This window comes from Acomys russatus, chromosome 14, assembly GCF_903995435.1.
Source record: "Acomys russatus chromosome 14, mAcoRus1.1, whole genome shotgun sequence".
In the NCBI taxonomy this organism is placed as follows: Eukaryota; Metazoa; Chordata; class Mammalia; order Rodentia; family Muridae; genus Acomys; species Acomys russatus.
In genome coordinates, this window is record NC_067150.1 from 32,110,438 (window position 1) to 32,132,094 (window position 21,657).

Here is a 21,657-nt window from a genome sequence, read left to right on the forward strand (position 1 = left end):
CAAGTTTCTCTTTTCTTTTACAATGACTACAGATAGCATTGTATGAATCTTCCAGTGGCTCCACCTCTTCAGTGTAAATGAAACTTGCATGTCTCAACTCCTTTTTTCTAGATGGTTGGTTGGTTTTGGTTTTGTTTCATTTAGGTTTGGGTTTTTTGGCGGGGGGCGGGGGGGGGGGAGAATGGCCTCCTTTCCACGTAACCCATGCATATCTCAAACTCCAAGGACCCTTCTGCTTCCACCTCCCAAGTTCTAGAATCACAAGCCGGCACCACACAGCCTTACTTATTTTATTTTGGAAGTGCTGGTGGCACCTGTGTGTTAGGCAAACTTGTGTGTGTGTGTGTATGTGTGTGTGTGTGTGTGTGTGTGTGTGTGTGTGTGTGTGTGCTAGTGTCCAATCGTGCGTAGCTTCCACACCCCTTCACCCCTCAGAGCCCATTCTCAACATCACTACCACTAGCTGGTGTCACACTTGAGTTCTTGAGACGCACTTAATAAATGCTTCTTAAAGGAAAGTGAATGCATTCCCGTTAATGCGATTCACGACTTCGTTACCAACAACAACAACCACAACAACGCGCCACCCTCCACCCCCAGTACAAACATCTGCTAACGGTCATAGGCCCTGAATTCAAAATCAAATGGGGGGGGGGGATGGTATCCATGAGTGGCGGGAACTCCATGCCTCCACTGGCAACTTCCTGTAGCAGTATCCCAACCCCATCCCACCCCCGAAAGCTTGTGGAATTACCCAGGGGGCTTGGCGCCAGTTCTTGAGTGTGGACGGCAAACATCTACCAAGCAAAACTGGAGCTGGCACAGTGATGGAGAGGTGCACCTCTGATGTGGGGCAATACTTCACCTCTATATAGGCAATGTGGACCTGTACTGGCATCTTAGAGTAGGAAAAATGACAAAAAGTGAAATGAAATTCGGGAATCCACGTGGAGGCGCCACTTAAACTCTCATTAGTCTTCCGCCATCGCCACCTGTACAATGGAATCACAGTTCTAACTACCTATGTTTCCCTGAGGATGGAATTTGGAGACAAGGTGAAGCACCCATCACAGACAGTAGTCTGTGCACAGTAAGGGCTAAAAAATGCTAAGTGGTATCATTTTAGTGATCATTTTGAGGATCAAGAGATGAAACACAGCACAAATCTATGTCAATATATCAAGTAATATAAAGTCCCTCGTCCTGGGCTGTGGAGTCAAATCCGCTAGCCCTGGTGCCCTGGCAGCGCCTGAAGACCCTGAGGTGACGCGATAAGCTCCAGTTTTGGTCCCGGAAGTTTCCACCAGAATGCCCCGGGGCCCTGGACAGCCCTGGGGAGGTGCGGGAGGTGCAGGGGAAGAGTGCTGAAGAGGAACGGTGACCTACCTGCTCTCACTGCACTCCTTCCGCTCCCTCACCCTCAGCCACTTGCGGAGCAGGAAGCGCTTTCGGCGCGGCGAGGCGCTGGGTGTGGAGCAGTTGGACCATGGGGTTTCCTCGTCGCTGGAGGGCGTAATCTCGATGGACGGCAGCTGCAGGAACTCCTTGCCCGGGGCCAAGACGCCGGGTAGGTCCGGGGCTACCAGTCCGGCCTCCAGGCTCTGCTCCTGCACGTTTTTCATCCGCCGCATTTTAAAGCGCCGGCGACGGAGCGTGGGGGTAGACGAACTGGACCACACCGCGCTGCCCTCGGGAGCGCCCTGCGTCTCCGGCACCTGCAGGGCGGGCAGCTGCAGGTTCTCCATCATGTTGGCCGCCGGCATTGGGGTCTCTGGCAGCTGCCCTGTGCCCTCCGCCTGCAGCCTGGATCGAGGCTCCCTCTCGCGGCTCCCCACCCCGGGGCCGGGGGCACTATCCCCCTCTCACGTTCAGCGAGCAGCTGGAGCCTGCAAGTAGATCAAGTTCCTTTTCCTGGTGCGCCGCGAGGAGGGGGCTGAGAGGACGCTGCCTCCCGCGGTCTAGAACTTTTCGGGAGCGCGCTTCCTCGCACAGTCCCCCACGGGGAAAGGCGACCCGGGACGCAGTGACAGTCGCCAGCCAAGCCTCGCCACCCGGCAGCCCTCCTGAGGCTCCCCTCGCGCGCCCGCGTGTTTGTCTTCCGCCGCGCTCGCTCCGCCGGTGTCTCTCTGCCTTAGCGGGACTCGGCCGCCCGGTATCCCAGGGGGCGGCGCAGCAAACTCTCAGTGGTTTGCGTTCAGCAGATTGCGTTGGGGAGCCGGTTTGGCGCTGCAGGAGAGTGGAGGGTTGGTAGAAGAGGCGGTGGTAGGAGGGAGAGGAAAGAAAGAGAGAGAGAGCAAGGGAGACACTAGATAAAAACAAAAAAAGTGGAGGAGGTGGAGCTGGGGGCTGAGGAGGGAGTGGGTTGCTATCCTGAAAGGACACGCACAGGCAGCGACAGCCTGTGTAACTGTACACGGAATCCCTTGGGGAGGGACTATACCTCAGAGTCAAGGCTACTCCAATCAGCCTAATGAAATAGGAGCACAATCCAAACTTTCTCAGGGCAGCGATTGGCCAAGCAGCTCTGGCTAGCGAACTCCCTGCTTTTTTCCTGGGGGAGGGGAATCAATGGATTTAGCCTTCACTTTCAGACCACCCAAGATACAGGGTTGAGTGAAAACTAGCTAACTTCTCAGCCAAATCTCTCTCGTCTCTGTCTTCTCCTAAGAAATGTGTATTCTCTGAGTTGTTTGGAGTGCTAACCAGGAAGACAGGGTATAGTCAGAAGGAAAAAGAAAGGCTCCTGGATGCTGCTTCCAAAATGGCAAGCTGGGAAGAAAAAACAGTTCAGTAGAATGAGCTGAGGACACCAGACATGACACAAAGGAGAGACAGACGATTGGATGGAAAGACACAGGACACACAGGACCAGTAAGGAAAAGAGACTGTATACGTGGTGTGTGACCCTGCCAAAGCCATAGCCCCATTCTAAGTAAAGAGTGAAAGGAAAGGAGGTGAGAAAAGCAAGACAGTGCACCCTCAGAGACCCCAGGGAGTCAAGCACATCCCTGGACATTCCTGAGACTGTGTGATGTTGCCTCAGCCTGCTGGGTCACAAAGTCTACTGTGGCCCCAGGCCTCTAAACTGAGAAAATATGAAATAGCCCTGCTGGGTATTCAGTATGCTACACCACCTGCCCCCTTTGAGGCAGGTGTACCATAAGAGGTGAGAGGTAGATATGATCTGCTTTGGGAAGGATTTTTATTGGAGTGAGCCCAGCCTGCTGGAGTATAGGCTCAACACTCAACGATCCCAACCCCAAGCAAGGTGTTTGCCTATGTAGTGGCCAGACCCTAAGGAACAGCAAAGATCTCACTGCAAGGTCCACAATTTGACTCATTCTCTTTGCTGCCATTTGTTAGTCTAGTTTCCCTTTGGAGGAATACAAATAACATGCCTAAAGATCATAAAAATCCACTTCAAGCCAGGTGGCGGCGGTGCACACCTTTAGTCCTAGCACTGGGGAGGCAGAGGCAGGCAAGGCAGATCTCTGAATGCAAGGCCAGCCTGGTCTACAGAGAGAGTTCCAGGACAGCCAGGGCTAGACAGAATTTCTCTTTAAAATAGCATATATCCCTACAGGTCAATAGGACATCTCAGGTAACAGCTGTCTATCATGCCCTGCAATGACACTTGAGGGAGCTTAAGACATCCTGACATTACACAATATTCTCGAGGCTGTTAAAAAAAAAAAAAAGGAAGTACATCTGTTTGAAGGGCCAAGGCTGGGTTCACCCCTACATGATTCCAGAATGTCAGTTCCATTTCTGACAGCCCTTCATATCCGGCTGCTGGCTTGAACAGGCATGATTTGATATCACTCTATTTTAACTCCTGGTAGCAGAGAAAGGAGAAGTGCCTTCCCATCAGGTGTCAGGCTTGGCAACGAACAGGAAAGCTCTTCCGGCTTGGAGCAGGAGGCTGAGCTGTGGCTCTGTACTTGGGAGGTCAGCCGGGGATCTACATGCTCACTGCCTCGGATCTTCTCCATGGAGGAACACTATGCAGGAGAATCTAACAGCTTCCTGAGTCAAAGAACTAGGAACTGCTTGTTAGATGGGCTAGTGGTATGAGACCAGGGTCTCCCATGCTTAAGGAGAGCAGGCACTACCAGTCATGTGGAGGTCAAAAACTTCGACAAATGATTTGAAGAAACAAAGTGTAAACTGGATGGTGGTAGCGCATGCCTTTAATCCCAGCACTGGGGAGGGAAAGGCAGGTGGATCTCTGAGTTCGAGGCCAGCCTGGTCTACAGACTAAGTTCCAGGACAGCCAGAGCTGTTACACAGAGAAACCTTGCCTTGTAAAAAACAAAACAAAAGAATGTATACAACACACACACACGTGCACATGCATGTGAACACACACACTTACCATAGGCCTTCTAAATTTAAATGCATAGTTCTCAAAATGAACAAGAGCCGCCAACTTCTGCCTCACAAGCACCTCAGCCAGGTGTCCCACCCTTAAGAGTCTGGACCTAAAATCCTCTAATATTTAATTTAAGCTTTAGGCACAGACGTGGTTGAGACTGAATGCTTAAGTTTCATCAAGCCTGGGGGACAGTAACAGCAAGGTCAAATCTGAAATGGTCTCACTTACTAAGAAGCAGATACTCAGAGCATCCCACGTCCCTCACCTTGTCCTCCACTCACTTCGACCTGCAGCCTCTTTTTTCCTTAAAGCTTTAACCTTTCCACCCATCAAATCTCCAATCAAACTTAGGAGTTCAAGTTCATCCTCTCTTACAAAGTAAGTCTGAGGCCAGCCTGAGTGAGAAGGACCTTCACATGTGCGCGCGTGCACACACACAGCAAGACAAATACAAACAGAAAGAAAAGCAAAACCTCACACCCCCAGCCACTGCAGCTGTTTCTGTTTACTTTGGGACACAGATAGTTGCAACTGCCAGCAAATATGCCCTCTAAGCTCCCTGAGAAAGGAGCAAATGCTTCTTCCTTTCAACCCTTCCAGTATGCTTTTTATTTGTATGTGACCTTTAGGTTTTGTAAAAAAAGCTTTCACACATCACATCGCATCTTCCTAGTGACCTTAGGACTAAGCTACCAGAAGTTTCTACCCTCTTCCTGCAACCATGGAAGTAGGGCAGCACTACAGAACCCTATCCAAGGTCTCCTATGAATGACAATGACTGATATAGCAAGGCCAGAATCAGACCTTCAGAAACCAATGTAGAGCCAGCAAAATCATATAATATGCATCAACTCAAGAAAATAGTTCCTTGGTAGTTCCAGACTGTAGCTGTTCATTACAACAGCTGTTTTACAAGTAAGCAAAAACAAACTCAAGTTGGGGGTTGGGGACAGTTTCCCAAAGCAGCTGATGGAGGATGTCATGGCCAAAGAGTATCTACAATTCCCTTTCAGACTTGTGCCCTCCATCCCTACATTTCCTCTCTTTCCGGTTGGCTCTAAGTACCACCTGAGTTCTCTGGGAAACTGACCTCATGTGCGTGTGTATGTGTTGGGGAGGTGGGGTGAGTGTTACAAACAGGTGGCGTCCAGAATGTCCCAACCTCCAATTCCACATCTAGGCCTCCAACTCTAAATGAATGGGTCTCATATTACCAAGCGACTGTTGTTTATTCTCAGCTGTCCAGGCTCTCCTTTCCTATCGACACAAGACACCCAACACCTGTCTACCACTTCTGGAGACCTGCAATGACATAGGCTATTATGCAGAAAACCTAACTAACAGCTTTCAGGCTAGGGTTCTCCTGAGTGCTGTCTGTGTATATGCAGCATGCTGTAAAAATGTGCAGCCATCCGCAACCCAATAAGAAAAGACTGCCCCGCACAGTGTTTGCCAAAGTGCACAGGCAAGGGCAGACTAGGAGTACATGCATGGAATTTGTGGCTTGCAAGAAAGCTGGACATCTGGACAGAAAAGTAGCAGAGACCGTGACGTCACTGGGCAGAGATTCCCCTCTAGACTCTTTTTTTTTTTTTTTTTTTAAATCACTGAATCCTTTGTGCAAAGGGCAGTGTGGGACTTGTGTTCAATGACATTTACCCAAGGTTAAGACTGGTTACGGTCTGAAATGCATGTCAAGACTGGCTAAGGAGTGGCTTTCTCCTTAGACCTTTAAAGTGAAGTGGGAGTATAGTAAGAGGCAGTAGAAGGGAGGAAAATAAAGATTAAAGGCCCATAGCCATCCTACCAGAGTATATAAGGCTCAGGTTTTCCATTTTAAAACAAAAGCAATTTGGCAGGCACTTGGCTCATTCCTGTAATCCCAGCACTGGGTAGGCTGAGACAGGAGAATTCATAGTTCAGGTCAGCCTGACCTATATAACAAGATCCTAGTTCAAGAATTAATTAATTGAAATGATTCAGTTAGGACCCAAACACAAATTGGCCTTAGATGACTGTTCTTGGCTGTAGGCACTTTGATCACGCACTTTCCTGAGGGCCACAAACTGCTTCACTACCTACCTTGCACAGTGAACTAGAAACATAGAGACCAATCATTAGGGTGGCAGTGAGGCAGGGAACAAGATATAAAAGAGTATGGGGATAAGCGAACAAAGAGAAGCATTTGATCTGTTTTTTCGTATATAGCTTCAATTTTCTGCATTCTCCCTTCACTTCCCAGGCCTGGGAGGGGCTAACCACTTAGAGTAAGAAGAGGCCTGAGATGGTTCAGTGTGTACTGCTGCAACCCTGACCACCTGAGTTCTTGAGTTTTATCCCCGGGGATCTAAGTCATCACACACAAATAAATAAACAATATCTGTTAGTTTGGTATTTTTAAGACTGAGAAAGAATGCTAAATGTGTGTGGCTGGGCTGGAGGGTACACTAGAGAGCCAACCCTTGCTATATACAATCTAAAATAAGTCACAGCTGACCAGCCACCCCATCCAGCTCCTCCTGAGGAAAAAGAAGAAAGCTCCAAGATCTTGCTGGAGATTCTCCCATCTGGGGAGTGCTCTCAGCCTTGGGGAATGCATGCATTTGGCAGAGGCTTGCTTCCACCAGCCTTCACAGGAGCCAGGGTGATCTCTAACGTCACCTGGTCCTCCTGGGAGAAGGGCAGCCACCAGATAAGCCCTTCAGTCTCATAGCTCTTCAGAGACTTTTTTTTTTTTTTTGCATAACATTTGGCCGCCCTTGCCTGTGACGGCTGTAATATCAAAGCACAGACAAATGCCATCCCCTCTTGCCTCTTAAGTCTTGCAAGGACAATCTTTGTGCACACCAGGGCTGGCAATAACTTCCTAAGGTCACCCCCTCAACCCTTGGCTGGTCATGCTATGCTCTACGTAACCCAGCTGCATTCCTCAGAAGCAGCACAGAACATCCCCTCTGGAGTGCTCTGAGTACAGCCATGCTAGTTGAGACTCAGCTCTTTCCATCACTTGCTATCACATTAGATGTTGCTCTATCCAGTGTACTGAAGATCTTGAGTAGCAGCTTTCTCCTGGCGTGCCCATGAACTCTAGGACTACAGCAATCACGTCGTACAGAGCGTGACAAATAGGAAGAATTCTGTGCCCCCAGCCCTTGTTTTGTCTGACCGCACCGATCATTCCCTGGATAGGAAACAGGACTGGTTTTGTTGCTGTTGTTTGTTTGTTTTTTGTGTGTGTGTTTTTTTTTTTTTTTTAAGATTTATTTATTTATTTATTTATTTATTTATTTATTTATTTATTAAGTATACAATGTTTTGCCTGCATGTACACCAGAAGAGGGCACCAGACCTCACTGTAGATGGTTGTGAGCCACCATGTGGTTGCTGGGAATTGAACTCAGGACGTTTGGAAGAGCAAGCAGTGCTCTTAACCTCTGAACCACCTTCCAGCCCCTGTTTTTGTGTTTTTGAGACAGGGTTTCTCTGTAGTTCTAGCTGTCCTGGACTCGCTTTGTAGACCAAGCTGGTCTTGAACTCACAGCGATCCACCTACCTCTGCCTCCCTAGTGTTGGGATTAAAGGCATGTGCCACCACGCCCAGCCCAACTGTTAAATTTGAGGAATGAATAGACTCTTTGCTGAGTGCTGAAGACAGAGTAAGAGAAATTCCAGCACTGGGCCACACTGTCCAGCAAGTCAGGGAGAATCGTACGCAAATGAGATAGGAGTGGAAAGATAGGAATTTTTTAACCAGAGGGAAATAGGTAGTCTGGACAGGTCTCATGGAGGAAATGTCATATCAGACTTGGGGAGTAGAGTGTGGAGGTGAGCCCCTGTGCTGAGGAAGAACCACTATGAGTTGAAGGCCAACTTGAGGTAGTGACTTCTAAGTCAGCTTGGGCTACAGAGACTTTGACTTTAAAAAAAAAATAATCTCAGGAATAAAATAAATAGAAAAAAAAATAAGACAGCAAGAGTTTGAGTAATGAATACACAGAGGAATAAAAATGGTGTTTTATAAAAGTAAGGGGATAGGTTAGAACAGACGAAATTTAGGAAATGAAGGAAGGCTGATTGTGGCGAGTGTTGATATTAGATTTCATTCTTTAAACAAAAGGATACAATTTAAATAGGTTTTGCTGTTTGTTTGGTTTGGGGGGGTTGTTTGTTGGTTGGTTTGTTGTTTGTTTTTCAAGACAGGGTTTCTTTGTGTAGCCTTGGCTGTCCTGGACTCACTTTGTAAACCAGGTTGGCCTCAAACTCACAGAGATCTGCCGGCCTCTGCCTCTTAAGTGCTGGGATTACAGGCGTGTGCCACTGCACCTCCCTTTGTATCTCTCTGTCTCTGTCTGTCTCTCTGTCTCTCTGTCTGTCTCTCTCTCACTCTCTGTCTCTCTCTCTCTCTCCTTATTTGATAATTATTTTTGCTTTTGTTTTTCATGGAAAAAATGACACTAGTGGCCTGTTACTGATCTGTATTTGGGAGAATATTAACTCTGATAACACTTTGAAATACATATCAGAAAAGCAAAGGTATGCTGGACCAATTAGGAGACTATTAGATGGTCAATGTTTTGGGATTTTGAACTTCTGAATGGCAAGCCGATCAGGTAAAAATAGGAGTGAAAAATCTGAAATGGGAGGAAAATAGATGGAATGAAAAGAGCTGAGAGGGGGGAAATGGGACGTGTGGAAGACTTATTCAAAGACACAAAATGTAAGAAATCCAAGAATGAGTCATGACTTTGAAGTCAAGTGAAATAAAGAATCAACATGAGAAGTGTTTCATGGCCTGTGTGACTCTCCCAACAACCCTGAAAAATTGCTCTCAGAAGCCTGATAGTAGAATATTGAAAGGATTGTACAGTATTACTTGTCCAAGTTCATATGAGTTACCAGTGGGAAATGGGGATACATTTTTGAGTTCATGCTTTTTTTTTTTAATTCCCAAAAGACTGAGACAATTTCTTTTTTCTTTTTCTTTTCTTTCTTTCTTTCTTTTTTTTCTTCTTGTTTTTGTTTTTGTTTTTCTGAGACAGAGTTTCTCTGTGTAGCCTTAGCTGTCCTGGACTCTGTTTGTAGACCAGGATGGCCTTGAACTCACAGAGATTCACCTGCCTCTGTCTCCCGAGTGCTGAGATTAAAAGTGTGTGCCACCACCACCTGGCTCTGAGACAATTTCTTTACATTTGATAATTAAGTCTCTCATTACCACTGAGATAATAACCTCGGTGGAGTAGCAGGCGAAGGAATGATATTGCTATGGCTTAGGGGGGTAAATGGCTAGACTGCATAATTAGATTCTTCTTTCCAGACATGGGTGAAAAACCTTCATTCATTTTCAAATCATTCTTTCTAGTCCACGTGTGTTTATTTAACAGACCTTCTTACTGTGCAGTGGGCCTTGAATCCACACCATTCTGTCTTAACCTCTTCCAGGATCTGGAGTTCCACTGTGAGAAGGCGTGTGTGTTGGGGTAAGGGGCAATAATAGTTCTGTTTTGCTGTTGTTTCCCTTCTAATTTGTGTGTGTGCCTTATTGCTGAGAGACGCTATGTTTCAAAGGAACAAAATGTGACTGCATGATTATGCCATTTAAAATGGAGTTCTGCTTAAACCTGCTAAGAAAATTGAAGCTTGGTGGTGTACCTGGTAATATAACAAATCAATCAAAAGAAAAAAAGCATTTAATATTCCCAGACTCTCAGCACATCTAATAGTAGGTACTAAAGACTTCTCAAAAGTTTGTGTAGAAAAGTACTCATTTCTTCCCAAAAATATTTCTTTTGAAAGCTCAACACAGATGACTCTGGCTTCAGCTACTTCAAATCTTTGGAGTGGGGGTTGAGGGTGCGGGTGGGGATTAAAAAGCCAGTCTCAAAGTCCAATTTGAAAGGAAGATCTACTTGGATAGAAATATATGCCAAATGTCACGTGAATGCAGAACAGAAAGATCCACTAAAAGAACACTTTCTGTAGGGTGTGATGAGTTTTCAGCTTGGTGGAGGGCTGAGGGGGAGACACATCTTCCATAATCCTAGGCACCCTATTTCACAGTGCGGAAGAAGCTCAGCGGGTAAGTCTGGGCTCGTAAAACGTCTTTGGTCACAGGATCCCAGGATGGTGGAGCAGAGGTTTCAGTGATCTGGCTCAGCCACCACATCCTCATGCTTGCCCACTGTGCTCAGCAGGAAACCAAGGCACAAAGAGATGGTGTTATTCTATTTAAACATATGAACAAGACTAAATTTTACACAGAGGGTTTGGCACGCCCCTTGAAATTAAAGGTCAGAGCTACAAGGATAGCTCCTTCAAAGAGGAGGCTTTTAAGTGGTAGGGAATGAGTTATTTAAGCAAACTGAAGAACCAGCCATCCAACCATTTGTTGTTGTTTGTTTGTTGTGCTTTGTTTTGTCTTCTTCTTCTTCTGGTTTTTTTTTTTTTTTTTTTTTTGAGACAAGGTCTCTTTGTGTAGCCTTGGCTGGGCTGGACTCACTTTGTAAACCAGGCTGGCCTCGAACTCACAGTGATCCGCCTGCCTCTGCCTCTCAAGTGCTGGGATTTAAAGGCATGCGCCATCACCGCCCGGCCCTTGTTTTTCTTTTTAATGGGCACTCTGGCTGTTCCCTACCCTCTAAATCAGAAAGCAATAGCCACTATTCACAGATAAGTAAGCCAACACTTGGGTCTACACCATGCTCCAACTACTTGTAGAGTGGAACAAAAACTGTCACATGCTCTATCCTGAAATACACACTGAAATCAGACAAGTAAATCTAGAGGCAGGTGTCTGACTTGCTCTGCTGGCATATGGTGCTGCATTTGCCAAGCACTGGGGACATACGTTAGTCTTTACATACTAAGGCCAAGCCAAAAAAAAAAAAAAAAGTGAAGTCACTTTGCTAGAACACAGAAAGAAGTTGAAGCGTGCTGGGCTCAACAGATGATTTTCATCGTTGGCTTTCATAACCCAACCCTGGACTCAATTCCCACAACACTGTGAGTCATTTCTCTTCCTGCAAGCCATGAAGCTAGAGAGGAAGTAAATAATTCATTCCGATGCAGGTCTACCTTGGCTGTGGCCTTCTGCCTGTCAGCTGGTTCTCCTTTTCAGGAACACTCCATATACATATACACTTTGGCTGCTCTCTGCCTCAGAGCTGTCCCAAGGGCGAGCACCATGCTTGCCTCCCTACTGCTCTGCTGGCAGTTAAGACTGAAACCACTGTGCTCGTACTTTGCCTGCACAGGATTTTACACAGTATAAAACGGACACTTGGGAAGGTGAAAGCTACGATTTCTGCTGTAGCTCTCTCAGAAGCTCCGCACTGGAAAGAATTGCTTGAAGCAATAGTGGTGTACGAACGGAGATTTAAGTCAGGTGCAGTCCCAGAGGAGCGCCTTAGTGTGAGAGTTTGAGGCCAGTCAGGGCAATAGAAAAAGAAGAAGAAGAAGAAGAAGAAGAAGAAGACGAAGAAGAAGGAAGAGAAGAAGAAGAGGAGGAGGAGGAGGAGGAGGAGGAGGAGGAGGAGGAGGAGGAGGAGGAGGAGGAGCAGCAGCAGCAGCAGCAGCAGCAGCAGCAGCAGCAGCAGCAGCAGAAGCAAACAAGATAGATTTAAAAACATAATCCTTACTGGGGAGAAAACTCAAAGGGAAGTGCTTGTCAGACATGTACAAGGCAGCCCCAGTTTTAATTCCCCTCACCACCACAAAAGCAGTCGAATTAAAAATAACTTTTAACTGCAAAACAAATAATATGTTCTGCAAAAAGAATTTATAAATTTTTAAAAGATTTATTTATTTATTTATTATGTATACAGTGCACATTAGATCACATTTATAGATGGTCATGGGCCACCATGTGGTTGCTGGGAATTGAACTCGGGACCTCTGGAAGTGCTCCTAACCGCTGAGCCATCTCTCCAGCCCCAGAATTTATAAATGTGTTCATTTGGAAAAATGACATCTCCAGTTAGCAACTTGAATACGGCACAGGTCTTGTGAAGGACTCTATTGAATAGCAGAGACTCCTCAGAGTTGTAGGAACTACATTGCCAGATGCACACTGGACTTGCGGTTATCTATCCAAGATAAAGGAAGCCTCGCTTCCCATTGCTTTAGCCACTCCCTGGGTGAGCCAGGGACCTTTGGGAGACATTGATTCTGTCTAATAGTTGGAGCTATCTTTTTCTTTGTTTTGTATTTGAGACATGGTTCTTTATGAAGCCCTGGCTGGCTTAGGTAGAATTCACTGTGTAGCTGGTCTGGAACTCACAGAGATCTGCCTGCTCCTGCACCTGAGTGCTGGGATTAAAACTCAATGCCACGGCACCCAGCACAGTTGGGCATTTTTATGAATAGACTTTCCTTAGGTGATGGAATTGTAGGCCTAGATGGAACGCTAGATATTTACTACAGTCTCACCCCCCCTCCACCCTGTCTCACAGATTCATGACTGAGAAATGGAGGCACCAGCAAGGTAAACATTGAACACGGAGATCACAAAGCTGAAGCTGGAAACATCAGTGTTCGGTTGAACTTCTTTGGTTCAAGCTCCACCTTGCTAACTTCCAGTACTGTTTTCTAAAGTAGCATTTTGACTTCAAAAATAATAGCACTTGTGCTGTCTTCATACACATGCTGTTACTTTCCCCATGAGCCCATACAGAGCAAGGAGTAAACCAGACACAAGCACTGTGGGAGTGCTAATCCCAGCGTGCAAAATGTTCATTTTGCACAAAAGATCTAAACGGGACAGTTACCTGCTTTTGGAAGGGCTGTTTCTTTCCAGGAATAGAATGCCTTTATGTAGGAAATTCCCCTAATGCATTTTATTTTTTTTTAACTCTGTGTGTGTGTGTGTGTGTGTGTGTGTGTGTTTGCATGCAGGCACGCACACATGAGCAGGGGGCTGTGCATCATGCCACGGCATGTGGTGGGAGGTCAAAGATCAGAGAATCAGTTCTCTCTTTCCACCATGTGGAACTGAAGTCATGTCTTCAGATTTAGCAGCAAATGCCTTTACCCTCTGAGCCACCTCTCTGGCCCCACTAATGCACTTTAAATATCAGTTGATATATAGATGATATCAATATATTTATTTATATTAGTAGTACACAACTTTGCAGGAACAATAGTACTTGATAAAAGTTATCAGTCAATTACTAACTTACATGCACTACTCTGCGAGTTTAAAGTTGGAACAGTTGGGTCTTAAAACAGATGTAGGTTAGAAATACTTCAATGTCCTAAAATATTTAGATTCATCTAAGTTTCTTGAGCCAAGCACTGCATTTCCTCATGTAAACCATATAACAATTATATGAGTTCAATGTCGCTCCTCTCCCATTTTTACAACAAGGAAACCGAAGCCTGGGGAGATTAAGATCTTTAGGTATCATGACGTGATTCAAATCTAAGTATTCTCAACGCAAGCCAGTGTTTCCCTCAATCCATTGTCAACCTGTTTCAATGCCACAAAATCTGTATTCCTAACTGCTACTCTGGTTGCAGCTTCCATTTATTTTTGCCAGTATTTTCACTTGATTTCCAACTCGGAAAAACAAATGAGTATTTAGAGTTGTAATTCCACAAATCGATATGTGTCTTTCTCCTGTTTGATTTAGCCATCTCCTGTTAGTTTCTTTAATAAAAACAGACCACAAAGTTACTACTAATTTCTCTGGGCATTCTTATTGAATCTGAATATTAAAAAAAAAAAAATATATACAGGGGCTGGAGAGATGGCTCAGAGATTAAGAGCAACGACTACTCTTGCAAAGGTTCTGAGTTCAATTTCCAGCAACCACATGATGGCTCACAGCCATCTATGAGATGTGCTACCCTCTTCTGGTGTGCATGCAGGTATAAAACTGTACACATAAGAAAGAAAGAAAGAAAGAAAGAAAGAAAGAAAGAAAGAAAGAAAGAAAGAAAGAAAGAAAGAAACTTAAAAAAAAAAGATGCTATTGTTACCTAGAAATGTCCATGAGGCAAATTAAAAAAAAATATATATATATATACAGCCCCAAATATTCAGGAGCACTCCCAACAGAACTGCTACTTCCTAGCAGTAAGAAGTAATTTTTAGGCCATGTTCAGACCACATAAACAACTTTGTCATCAATAATGTAAACATAGCCCTAATTGTGTCTCTAACGCCTCTTACCTGTTACGAAGTCTACCCATAGGTCTGCCGTAAGACAGCAGGGCCGGGCGAGTCCTGCACTTCACAGCCTCTGCTATTGAAAGGCTTGCCAACTAGATGCACCATGAAGGGACTCCAAACACAGAAAGGAGAACTCTCTGCTTTAAATGAAGCTGGCTATCTTCTGATGGCATATCTTAGTAAACACTACAAGACCTTTAAACATAGCTTCTCTGTGTCTTGGTTCTGATTTATCCTGCACTGGTAGATAACATCTTTCCGGGATGTAGTCAGGCAGCGGCTTAAATCTTGATGGTCAGAGCAAAGTCTCCTTTCTTGAGAGCCTGCTCACATGATCTCATTCTTTGCAAACGTGCCTTCTCTGCGGGCGGACCTCGGACCCTGGACCCTGGTCATTAGTTTCCAATCTCCACCATAAGGAAACCTCCCCAGCTTGACTCTGAGAACAGCTAGTCAGCACTCACCAGACCTGTATGGGCATCAGGCTCACCAGGATGCTAACAATCCAGGCCCCTTCCGCCCTGCCTACCCTTTAAAGGAGAAATTTGCCTCCTTCCTATGGGAAAGCAGATGTTTTACAAGTAGTGAGATTCCACACACAGAGTGCAGAGCGCAGAGTGCTGGAGTGCAAAGGGAGCATGCTGGGAACTGTTTCTCTCTAGGGTTGTGCTGGATGACCTCTGCGTCACTTTTCAGGTCTAAGGTTCTAAGGCACTCCACAGGGCAGGAGCTTCTGTCACAGGTCCATGCCCGCCCTTGTTCCTCCAGCTGTCTCTCTGCAATGCCTCATCTCTTCTGTGACTGTTAGAATCAACCACCACAGTATAAAATAACCTCAAAGCAATCTGCTGAGATACCTCTTCTCACCCCCACCGTTACCCACCTGGTATCATGGCTATTATGGTTGCATGGTTCTTAGGATCTGACATTGGGGTCCATCCCACAGCCTCATACCACAGAAAGCACAGCAAGCAAAGCTGTAAACAGCCTCAGCTCCGTATGAGAGTTCTGCTGTGTATTTCGCACCTCTAGAGAGGGTCCTTATACTACAAACCCCCTTCGGAGAGATGAAAATTGAATATATCGCCTGCCTGGGCCCTGCAGTTTCTCCAGGAGCAGCTCTGACTATGGCCACAGTGTCTTCTGGACTGCAGAGCCTCGCTCAGCCTCCACCATGTAGGAGGTCTCGAGAGGAGAGACCTCAGACCGAAATGCTCTTTGCCCAGAACACTGCTTTCTGATTAACTAAGAGCACAAGTTTCTCAGGTGAGGGTGTTTGGACTATAGATCTTTGGGGAGCAAATAAAGGAAGGGATGGAATGTGCTTGAAAGCAGCTGCCTGTTTCTCAACTCTTTTTTTTTTTTTTTTTTAAGAGCAAAGTTTTCGGGTTTATTTTATGGTGATGTTTCTTAACTCTTAAGGAAACTTCCTGAACTGGATGGAGTTCTGCGCTGCCTTCTCTTATCGATACGGGCCAGGCTTATCATGTGTGAGAGCTGGGATTTCATCCCAGTGTCTCCCAAACATCTCCAGATAAGCAATTATCTCTACTTTGCCCCTAGGAAGTCAAGATGTGGCACTGGCCAGCCCCAACCCCTCCACCCACCCCCACCCACCTCCACAAGATGCTACTGTGCTCTTCCCCAGTTTCTGATGCAAAGGAGGCCTGCCAGCATTAACCCCAAGACAATCATTAAACCACCACCGGAGTCTCCCTAAGTGTCTGTTTGCTCCACCTGAGTTTCCAAATAGCTGAGTGCCTCTGAAGAGCCCTGTCTGCACATTTTATAGATAAGGCAGGCCTCTGGGTGCTGACTCTGACTCCAAGGGTCCCTTTGATACTACATTACTACTTCATACAAAGATGGGGTTCATCTGTTGATGATCAAGCTGTGCCCCCAAAGTACCACATACTTTCCAGAATATGAATAAACTTTATTTTATTATAGTTTTAAATGTACCTGTTATGCACTCTTAAGAGCCAAACTGCTTCACCCTTCCTGCTTCTGTGTTACGGGCAGAGCCCTCTCCACATTTCTTGTGGCAGGACTACAGCCATTGCCAAAGCAACTGGCTCTCCATTCTGCTGGAAACTTAAGTACCTTTAGTGGTTTAGTGTTTGGTGCAGATTTGGGGAACAATTTGCTTGTTTTCTGAGAATAGTGTCACAAAGAAGAACATGAGGACACACAGTTTGACAGTGAGGGTGGGAAGATGATTTTATGTAGAATAACACAAATCAACAGGACATAAAAGTATAAGGTCAGAAGGGACAAAGAGATCTAAACGAGGGAAGGAGGGAAAGGGGTGTGTAACAATACAAATGCCCTGGGGGCAGAACGAGGGGCTATCTGAAGGAAGAAGGGGACCAGCAAGTGGAGAGCAGTGAACAGTGCTAGTGTTGGAGAGACAAACAAAAACAAACTAGATGATATATACACATGAAAACGTCACCATAAACCCCATGACTTTGGGCTAGGGCAGACAGCTCAGTGAATAAGGACTTCCTGTGCAAAGCGAAGAACTGAGTTTGAGTCACCGGAACTCACGTATAGCTGAATACTTCCTACAACAAGCCGGAAGTCAGAGACAAGAGACTCAGTGAACTCCCGCGACCTGGCTGCTGTGTGTGCAGTGGCTAGGACTAACACCCACAGTGTTCCCTTGACCTTCACACACATGCTGCGGCACACACATTTGCACTCACACATACAAATGTGCACATCACACACATACATGTAACACCCCCCCCCAACACACATGGAGAGATTTAAAAAATAAGGAAACCCATTTTTTTTTCCTGATAGGATTCCACTATGTAGACCTGGCTGGCTTGGAGCTGACTATGTAGACAAGGCTGGCCTTTAACTCACAGAGATCTGCCTGCCTCACTGTCTTGTGAGTATTGAGACTAAAGGTATGAACCACCAGGCCTGTCCTGAAACCCATTATGTTATATCTTAACGTGTGTGTGTGAGTGTGTGCAAGTGTGTGTGTGTACATACATACGTACGTACGTATATATGTGTGTGTGTGTGTGTGTGTGTATTCATAGTAAGACTAGCTAAATGAACATCATTCATTGCTGTCTTCATTACATTTAGTGGGAGTTAGGTGTGCAGGTGCTCGTTCTGTGCGTCTATACAGCACAATTATTGTGCACACCTGTATAAGATACCACGTGAGTTTTTAGACTCCATCAACACAGCCTGTTTGAGATACCTGTAAATTTGGCACGTGAAGACATTTATCCCAGATATCTGCATTTCTGAGATTGTCAGGTGTTGGCACATGTCTTCCACACTTATAGCCGCTTTCCACGCATGGTAAGCTCCTAATACTCATTTATCTCCTCCCTGACAGGAGATATGATATGTCTGCTTACAAGGGACACATAAAGCACACATCATAGAGGCCCGTAAGAATCCACCTCCCCGCCCCCCCCCCCCCAGCCCACAGTGCCACACAGGCTGCTCATCTGAGATTCAGTGTTGGCAGCTCTGCCTGCACTCACAAAGTCTCATGCAAAAGGTAGTCAAATCAGCGGCTTCAAACGTGGGTTAATTTATCTCGAGGCGAAGTGGAGAAAGGAGGAGGTGGCATGTGGCAACAGCTGGCAGCAATATGATCGTCTTGGTTACCATTCTTATTACCAGAAGCAGGACCAGAGCTCTTGGGCTTGTCAGCTTCTCAGGTTCCCTCGCTTGCTTTCTCTAAAGGAACCAGAGGACTCTTCATTGCTCCCTTCCAATGCCAGTGTCTTTGCCATTCAAGTATCGTCTCCACCACATTCAAGGGGAGGTAAAAGATGGCATTCTGCTCTTCTATTTGAGTGGGTGGTCTTTCTAAGCCTTTATTACAGGAGAGGCAACTGGTAAAGCTAGGGCAATATACTGTAACCAGTACCCTGGGGTTGCCCACAGCACAGCAACCCTACTCCATTTGGAAGACTCACTGTATTCTACACCCCAAGTTTCATAGGAAGCCGTACATTACAGCAAAAGCAGCTCCCGGAGACGGTCTCTTTAAGCCAGAACAAAGCTATTTTTATATATTTCTAGGATGTTCAAGAACTCAGTGCAACTGGGCTAACAAACCTCAATAGTAAGATACCCAATTTAGCCCTTGGCTGGGTACAGTAGTAGCAGATGAATTTACACGAAGGCTAAGGATGTGTGCATAATATCTTGATCTCCCACGATACACACGGGGCCAAAAAGTAGCATGTCTATTATAGTGAGCTGCACTGAAAGAATGCCTCAAAGGCACTGTTTTGACAACAAAACAGCAAAAATTAGCCTATTAAGCAGTGGCTAACAAGAAAGCCATTAATATGTTTTTTTTTTTTCTAATTGTACACATTCAGTTCCATTTGTGTGCCATTTCAAGTCCTGTAGTTCAAACATGCTTTATATGTTGCATTTTATTAACTTTTTAATATGTATTTGAGTTTTGTAGTTCTATAATAATGGTGGCTATTATTATTATTATTATTATTATTATTATTATTATTATTATTATTATTATTATTATTATTATTATTACAAAATGTGGATTGGCAAACTTTCTTACAGATGGGGCTTGGTCTGCACATGAGCTGAGCGTTTCTCAATTTCTCACCTGGGAAAGACTCTGTTCATTTGTCCACTTGAAGAGAACCTAGCTTTTTGATCTCTTATGTTTACATCACAGGGACTTGGGAGAGGCTGCCTTAGGCTGCCAATTCTCCTGTATGGCCAAGGTATATTTTTTCTGGGTCCACCATAGGCAGTTTCACAGCCCTTCTTCCTTCACCCTGGAATCCGAGGGGATACCTGCATAGACACAGGTTCAAGTGTTCTTCTTACTGACATGCTTGAGGATATACCAGAGCAAAAGCCCGTTCTATGTCTATGCCTGTGCATGGTGCTGAGGTAGAAACTAAATTGTGGGAAGGATTGTAAGCTTTGTCGCAGGTGAAAGCAGTCTAGGTGGGCTTTGCCCTTGGACACACCAGGGATACTCTCTGAGATTAACCTTGAGATAGACTGGAGGAGGAGACTTGTACGTGAGAGACAGGCACGCAGAGAGGGTGAGAGGAGGCAGCTGGAGCTTGAGCTCCAGCACATGTGGATCGGGAAAAGGATCAGCGAACAGGCCAGACCATCGCGCAGGCCAGAGACACCTAGGGACCATCCCATGGAATGGATAATGGAAGGTTCACTCTTGTTTCCCTTTAACCTTTTTTCCCTCTTGTGTAAGATAGTTGGGTTGTATAATAAAGTTTAATTGTTGAGAAACAGAGCCAAAACTAAACCCAGGCTTTGCGTGTGCTGCGTAAATGGTTTATTGTTGAGCTCAACCCTCCATCCCACTAAAATATATTTTTTAAAGATTTATTTATTATGTATACATTGCACATTAGATCACATTATAGATGGTTGTGAGTCACCATGTGGTTGCTGGAAGTTGAACTTAGGACCTCTGGAAGAGCAGTCAGTGTTCTTAACCACCTAGCCATGTCTCCAGCCCCCCACTAAAATATTTTTAACACCCAAGGAGTTGTAAAAAGAAGAAATACATGCTTTAGGAAGAGTATCTAAGAACCTAATGACATTTATTTACCCTAAAAGAATCCTGGCAAAGAGCAAACAATGGGAGTGCACCCCACATAATAAAATCTATATTTCCTGAACCAGCCCTGAAGCATACAGCTAACACATAGTTTCATCCCAAGGCCAAGTAGGCCTTAGCTCCACTACACACTGGCTGCAAAGACACAGAGTCACCTGCAGGAACTGAGCAAGCCTCAGGAATTTCAGATAAATGGGCTGGATTTCACAGAAGACGCTACCACGTGCACACATTCAATTTGCTCTTCTTGCTGTCTTGTTTGAGAATGTCTGCATTAGCAAGGAGCAAAGTTATCCAAGGAGCTTTGCACTCAAATGTACTTCTCTAAGATCAGGGCAGGCTGGACTTACACTTGCTGTGATCCTCCTGCCTCCACTTCCCAAATGCTGTGATGACAAACGTGAACCACCATACCGAGCTTGTTTTGTTTATGGAGACAAAATAGTCCAGACTAGCCTAGCCTCATCATCCTACTGCCTCAGCGCTGGATGAGTTTTAGCGATGGAATACCTTTGAAAGGGTGTGCAGATAGGAGAGAACAATTTGTTTTGTCTTGTTTGTTTGTTTGTGTGTGTGTGTGTGTCTGTTTGAGGTGTGGCACATGTGTGTATGCACATGTGGGTGTCCGTGTGTGCACATGTAGAGACCAGAGGAGGAAACTGAGTGTCTAGTGTCTTGCATTATCACTCTCTGCTTTATTTCTTCAAGGATGTGTCTTTCACTATCCTGGAAGCTCATGGTTTGGGCTAGGGTAGCTCTCCAGGGGCTTTTAGAATCTACCTCTCTCTGCTCAGAAATGAACAGCCATGTTCATGGTTTTATGTGGGTGGCTGGGATCCTAATTCAGGTCCCCATGCTTTCACATTGAGTGCTCGTACCCACTGAACCATCTCCTCAACCCTATTTTGCAGTATATCAAGATCACGGAATGGAGAAGAGCCCCGGCCCTACTCCTTTATTCACGACTTGATCTTTAGAGATGTCCTCATTGTCTCCATCTTCATTTGCTGCCCTACTCACCATTCAAGTGTATGGAGTAGCTGTGTGAGCCTGGAACACCAAAACCTTTCTCGTCAAAGAGTGAACATTCAAGTTAGGAGGGGGGAAGGTTAAGGAGTAAGCCTAATGATTAAGTAAATGAGAAAGTATGTTTGAAGTGGCAGGGCCATGAAAAGACAGGAGAGCTGGGAGTGAAGTGAAGTAGCCAGTCATGGCGTTGCAAGAAGCAAGAGAGTTAGAATCTATCCATGAATGCATAATTGTCTCAAAAAAAAAAAAAAAAAAAAAGAATTGTTGGAAGAGCTAAATGAAGCACGCTGTGGAGTGTCCTTAACACTGTGCCTGGAACACAGTAAGAGCTAAATAAGTGCAGTCGTAATTCTAATGATGGCGGCAATTAGATGATGATGACAAATTCCTATGACCATTGACATGTTCTTCCAAGTTTCTCTGAATTCATCCAGTGTGCTGATAACGGCCATTTGTTTTTATTGAGTGACC

General features: G+C 45.4%; 1 protein-coding gene across 3 annotated transcripts in view; it reads right to left on the reverse strand.

The window, feature by feature from the left end:
• Positions 1–21,657, reverse strand: part of Gramd1b (GRAM domain containing 1B) — a 243,994-nt gene that overhangs the window by 166,976 nt on the left and 55,361 nt on the right. The window contains exons 1-2 of one of the 3 annotated variants that reach the window (XM_051156231.1): positions 14,544–14,842; positions 1,387–2,226 (exon numbers count right to left, since the gene is read on the reverse strand). In XM_051156231.1, the coding sequence (XP_051012188.1) occupies positions 1,387–1,763 (377 nt within the window). In that variant the 5' untranslated portion in view covers positions 1,764–2,226; positions 14,544–14,842. Of the gene's footprint in view, positions 1–1,386; positions 2,227–14,543; positions 14,850–21,657 lie in introns of those variants that run through there. The other 2 variants (XM_051156230.1, XM_051156229.1) reach the window with 2 other exon arrangements.